Genomic DNA, 5,963 nt, shown 5'->3' on the forward strand with positions numbered 1-5,963 from the left:
TGATATCTATCGGTACTCCGATCCGAGCTCCAACGGCGTTGATAAGTGGTCTTTCGGCACTGGGTGTCAAGTTGTTGTTCTCATCTTGAAAACCAGCTTCGTTGTCGATAGGTAAGGTCATTTGATTGGTAGTCAGTCTTTGCTAATCCGAGATACTTTCGAAAACAAGCGCAAAGCGGTGTGTTTTTGCAGATTCGTATCAAATAACCATTGTTATCCTTAGCTCCACGGTGGGTGCTAAACTGTTTACTCGAAAAACGGATAGAGTTGAATTTGTACGTAGTTCTAAGGATATGTGGTATAGCTTAATACAAATCGTAGGGATAAATAGAAATATCAAGTATGGATTGCAAAAAATTCAAAGTAAACAAGGTTGTAAAAAGAAGATGATTTTTAGGACTAAACAAGTTGAATCAATTTATGAAGCTTGAAAGAACAACTCTTCACTATAGGAGAATGTGGTGCTTGAATTACAATGTAAGCAAAAACTTGGTCCTTACAGAAATAATAACCATCCCTTTATAGTAGAGGAATTTTACTTTAGATATAATAAAAAATATATAGTGGGAGACCCATGATAAATTAACTTTTCCATAATTCCTGTCAGGATTTCCTCCTCTAGGGGGATTGCAATGGCTCTTGTCTATGAGCTCGTTATTGACTCGAGTTTTCGGTCTTGAATCGAGCTCTCGATCTTGACTTGAGCTCGATTCTGACTCAGATCCTTGAATTGATTTGGGGTCAATATTGGTCGGTCTCTGAATCATAAGCTCGATAACTTTACTTTGCATCATAGTTCGACTTGGATTCGAGCTTGATAATGATATCGAGCTCGACATTGATCGGTCCCTCGGGCTCGAAGCTTGTTTGTACCATCTTCGGAACTCATCTTGAAGTCTTACTTCAATCCATTATGTTTTGACATCGATCAATCATACGAAGGCCGAAATCTATTTCGACCGTATACAACATTATATAAATAAAATAACAGAACAAAGAAAACGCTCTTCACTTATTAATTATTGATATCCCCGCGATCAAATACCTCTAACACTACCATTAATTGTTCTCACTCCCCGAAAATTCGGGAAGGACTTGGAAATACCAGTAGGACTACCAAACTAATTTCTAATGTTTCTTTATCCTGCGATTTGCTTGAATCTCGTTTGCTGATTTGAACCAACTTATATGATATCTTCCAACGGGAGAATTGGGCTACTATCTACAAACCGAATTTTTGAAGTTACAGAATTTTTTGTTTGCAAATAGTTGGATCGGTGAAAACCTCTGCGTTTTTTCGGTGATTTATAATTACTTGGGATGACCATTTCAGGAAGGAAAAGGAAAATGGGAAAAAGAATGTAATCGGATTCCGTCGATGTTGGGGTTTTGTACGTGACAGAATGAAAATTTCTCTTAAGATGGTGGTAGTATTAGAGAATTAATCATAGTGTCTTTCGGTTGTTAATAGACATGACTGTTCGATTTAGTAGTAATGATAATTAAGCATAGAGACTTTTGGTTGCTAATAGACACGACTGTTCATTTATTAGTATGACGTTTGGCCTTTTACATATTAACTGGTCAGAAAGAAAAGGGGGATACGAGAGAAAAATAGCAAAAATATGAGAGGAAAGATAAATCAATTTCTTGGACTTAGGAAATGCCACGTAACCTTATGAAGTCTCTGCTTTATATATATATATATATATATATATATATATATATATATATATATATATATATATGTGTGTATATATAGATTTGACATTCTTCTGCAAATTTGTAAAAATAAAAATAATCTCAGCATTCTTTTAATTAATTGACCAGCATTATCTACTGTAGCAATGGCAAAAGAAGGAAAGGAAAAAAAAACAACAATGGTCCGACCACTTGCTAATTTTGGTAAACTTCTCTTTCAAAAACTTTCTTATCTAAATAAGACCTCCATCTTTTTAAAAATACATTTATGTGATCAAAGTCGTTTAGTTTCCTCTCAATTTCTAAGCTTTTCCGGACAAAATGATTCCCTAGAACGATGGGCTGCCCCATAACTCAAGCTAAAGTTGGTTTACTGCCCATTGAAATCTCTGGTCTAAGAGGGAGCCCACTCAATTGACTCGGACAATTAGACTTGTCATATGTAATTTTCCTTTTTTTACAAAACTAATTACCAGATTAGTTCAAGATAATTAAACTACTTGCTTTTCATTCTCCACTTTCAATTGCTTGGCTCCAAGTATTAGAGCTCTGTTATACGCAACCAGAAAGAAAGGGAAAAAAGGAGAACCGGCAATAAATTATTGTACAGTACTAAGCAGAACCTGAAAAAACAGGTGCACAAACCATTCTTTTTCTATTTCTTCTTTCCTTTCATACTCACTGCTTTTAAAATAAAAAAAAAGTTAGGGGCTCGATCGAACTCAACATTTTTCATATAGAGTATATATTTTTATGTACAAATTACTAAATTTCAGTTAGTATTAAATTCGGAACAATAATCCCAAATGTTCAATTAAGATTTTATAAGTCGAACTAATCAAATTAAATCACCTGTCATTTCAAAGGTAACTTTTACTGTAAGAAACATAAATAAAAGGGAACAAACTTTACGTTTCTTTCTTGCCATTTCCATGCAAGTTCACGAGACAAACTTTTCTTAAGGTGGAATATGCATGTTATCTGACCAATTTAGTATTGAAAAGTATTTATCTTTTTCCGTTTAATCTGTAATCTTGATTAATATCAGGGAATTTGAGTAGACAGAAGGATACAATCTGCAAAATTGAGTATTAGAAGAAAGCATGGATATTGGATACCAAAGGGTTGGGAATTACAGAAGATCTACAGACTCATTTTGGCTTCCACATTACATCAACAAGCCCTACGCAAGACATTCTGTTCTTTTATTGGTCTTCTTTCTCGTACTAGGTTCATACATGTGGACAACGATTCTCGACACAACCACAGCCGTAAGTTTAATTTCTGTAATTTCATATAAGGGCAGTTCCGTACACATGGCATCTCGCGTTGACACAGGGTCCGGGAAAGGGTCGCATCCCAAGGATGTGATATAGATAGCCTACACTAATGCAAATATTAGTGACGACTTTCACGACTCGACTCGAACCTGTGACCTATAGATCAAACAGACACAACTTAATTGTTGGTCTAAAGCTCCCTTCCGGACACTTCATGTCATATCTCGTAAAGAATTTGTTGTAAAATAAAGTAGCCAAGAGATTATGTTTCCAACTCTTTTTTGGATCACATTCCTAATAGGGGCTAACCTTTTTTTCTTCTTTTCGATGTGTTCTAGGTAAACAAAGTATTGCAAAGTAGGACACGAGAATTTCCACTCAACTGTTCATCTAGTATCCTCACAAGAATATGTCCAGTAAATTACTACCCACCAGATTACAAAATCATTAACAACAAACCTTCATCGGCCAATCCTAGATGTCCACATTACTTCCATTGGATACACGAAGATTTAAAGCCGTGGAGGAAAACAGGAATAACGAAAGAAATGGTCGAAAGGGCTAACAGGACTGCCAATTTCAGACTTGTAATTTTGAATGGACGGGCTTATGTAGAAACATATGAGAAGGGGTTTCAAACTAGAGATGTTTTTACATTATGGGGCATTCTTCAGTTGTTACGAAGGTACCCTGGAAAAATTCCTGATCTTGATTTAATGTTTGATTGTGTCGATTGGCCGGTCATAAGATCAAGTGATTTTACTGGAGATAATGCACCAGTTCCACCACCTTTGTTTCGATATTGTGGAGATAGTGAAACGTTGGATATTGTTTTTCCTGATTGGTCTTTTTGGGGATGGTAAGGATTCAAATTTTTTACCCTTAACTTTTATGTAGCCTTTACATTTTGCAAGCTACATATATATTTAAGTTGCTAGTTTGATGAATTTGGTAGGGCTGAAATCAATATAAAGCCATGGCAAGACTTGTTAAAGGATCTTGAAAAAGGGAGTAAGAAGCAGAAATGGCAGGATAGGGAACCGTATGCTTACTGGAAAGGCAATCCGGAAGTCGCTGAGAAGAGAATGGAGCTCGTTAAGTGCAATGTCTCTGAAAATCAGGAGTGGAATGCTCGCATTTATGTCCAGGTGAGCTTCCATTCTTTCCCTCGAAAACATTTACTTCGCACTTGATATTTACACCAAATGTAAATAAACATAACATGTGTCACTTTTGAGACCTAATCTTGGTAAATTAAATATATTTTCTCACCTCAATTTATCATATAACCATAGTAAATTAGTGTAATTTGGTGTAAATAGTTAGTGTCAATAGTATTTACCCCTTTCGGCATCAGAACTAAAGATGAACTCTGGTCTCCCGAAAAGGGCAGCCCAGTGCACATCCCACGTTTACGCAGGGTCCGAGGAAGGGCTGCACCTCAATAGGGTATAATGTACTTAGTCTACCCAAATACAAGCATCAATGGCTGATTCCACGGCTCAAACCCGTGACCTATAGATTACACAGAAAACTCTGGCCTCCTGAAGCTTTCAAAAAATACTGACACATTTGCTGCTGTTTACAGGATTGGAAGAAAGAGATAAAGCAAGGATTCAAGAATTCTGACTTAGGAAACCAATGTCACCATAGGTAAATCCAATCAAACTTCATTGTCATTCATTTAAAATACCACTAACATTAATACCAATCTGCCAATTGAAGGTTTTCCCCTGTTTCCTCTCTCAAATTGCATTAGCTTATAATATTTGATTACTTTACTTTAATTCTTTATTTGTGCGACCCACGCTTTAATATTCTTACAAATGCATGCAGATACAAAATATATATTGAAGGATCTGCATGGTCTGTTAGTGAGAAGTATATTCTTGCTTGTGACTCAGTTGCTTTGCTAGTAAAACCCCACTACTATGATTTCTTCTCGAGAAGTTTGATGCCACTAGTCCACTACTGGCCCATAAATGAAAATGACAAGTGTGGATCCATTAAGTTTGCAGTTGATTGGGGCAATAGCCACAACAAAAAGGTAACAACATTACCCTTACAACAACTAAATGGTAGTATCAATAATATACTCAATTAATTTTGTCCTGTTGACATTTGTCAGGCACAAAAAATTGGTAGAACTGCAAGCAATTTTATTCAAGAAGATTTAAAGATGGAGGATGTGTATGATTACATGTTTCATCTCTTAAATGAATATGCTAAGCTGCTTAGATACAAGCCAAGTGTGCCTGAAAAGGCAACTGAACTCTGCTCAGAAATAATGGCATGCCAAGCAGAAGGTATTGAGAAGAAACTAATGATGGAATCGATGGTTAAGGGACCTATTGATGAAAGTCCATGTAAAATGCGTATACCCTTTAGTCAATTGTCTCTTGATTCTTTTATGAAGAGAAAAGAAAGTTCTATAGAACAAGTCCTTAAACTGGAGAAAGAGGAGCAAAAAGAAAAAACGTAGTTGTTATTCTTTAGGTAGTCAAGAAGATAGACAAGAAACTAGATTGGTGCTAAAATGACTTAGTACCCATGTGATTAGGTAATTGTAATGTCAGCCCGAAAACTATTACCTATACCATGAGCAATCCAACTAAATTGCAACGTGAATTGAGTATGTACTATGTGGTAGATAGAGGAATTGATGATCACACGTTTCAAGTCATCAGCTGAAGTTCTAATTTATTGATACTTGGACTTGATTTCTCGTTCTATTTTCCACCTTTATTAGGCCGTCGGCGGAAGTTTTGTCAAAGTGAATATCATATTTAAAACAGCGTATCTTCGTCGAAAATTATGTCAAAGTGAATAATACTACAGTAAATATGGAGTAATATTTTTGTCCAACAATTAGGAACATAACTGAAGTAGTATTTTGCAACCCGTATGAAACAATAATACTACTTCAGTCCATATATTTGTCTTTTAAAATTTTTGTACACCCCTTAATAAAGATATTTAATT

At 35.6% G+C, this 5,963-nt stretch overlaps 1 protein-coding gene across 3 annotated transcripts; it reads left to right on the top strand.

Moving 5' to 3' along the window:
* Positions 1-2,112: 2,112 nt before the first annotated feature.
* On the top strand, positions 2,113-5,664 carry LOC104096984 (uncharacterized). 3 transcript variants are annotated; one of them, XM_009603467.4, is made up of 7 exons: positions 2,113-2,336; positions 2,750-2,972; positions 3,320-3,840; positions 3,937-4,129; positions 4,570-4,634; positions 4,818-5,028; positions 5,110-5,664. In XM_009603467.4, exons 2-7 carry the CDS (start codon positions 2,805-2,807, stop codon positions 5,461-5,463), a joined length of 1,512 nt encoding a protein of 503 aa, XP_009601762.1. In that variant the 5' UTR covers positions 2,113-2,336; positions 2,750-2,804; the 3' UTR covers positions 5,464-5,664. The 3 variants fall into 3 exon arrangements, with proteins under 3 accessions (XP_009601762.1, XP_070053284.1, XP_009601769.1); XM_070197183.1 differs by having other exon boundaries at positions 2,118-2,273; positions 2,748-2,972; XM_009603474.4 differs by lacking the exon at positions 2,113-2,336 and adding an exon at positions 2,482-2,664.
* The last annotated feature ends 299 nt before the right edge of the window (positions 5,665-5,963 follow it).

Source organism: Nicotiana tomentosiformis, chromosome 3, assembly GCF_000390325.3.
Source record: "Nicotiana tomentosiformis chromosome 3, ASM39032v3, whole genome shotgun sequence".
Lineage (NCBI taxonomy): Eukaryota > Viridiplantae > Streptophyta > Magnoliopsida > Solanales > Solanaceae > Nicotiana > Nicotiana tomentosiformis.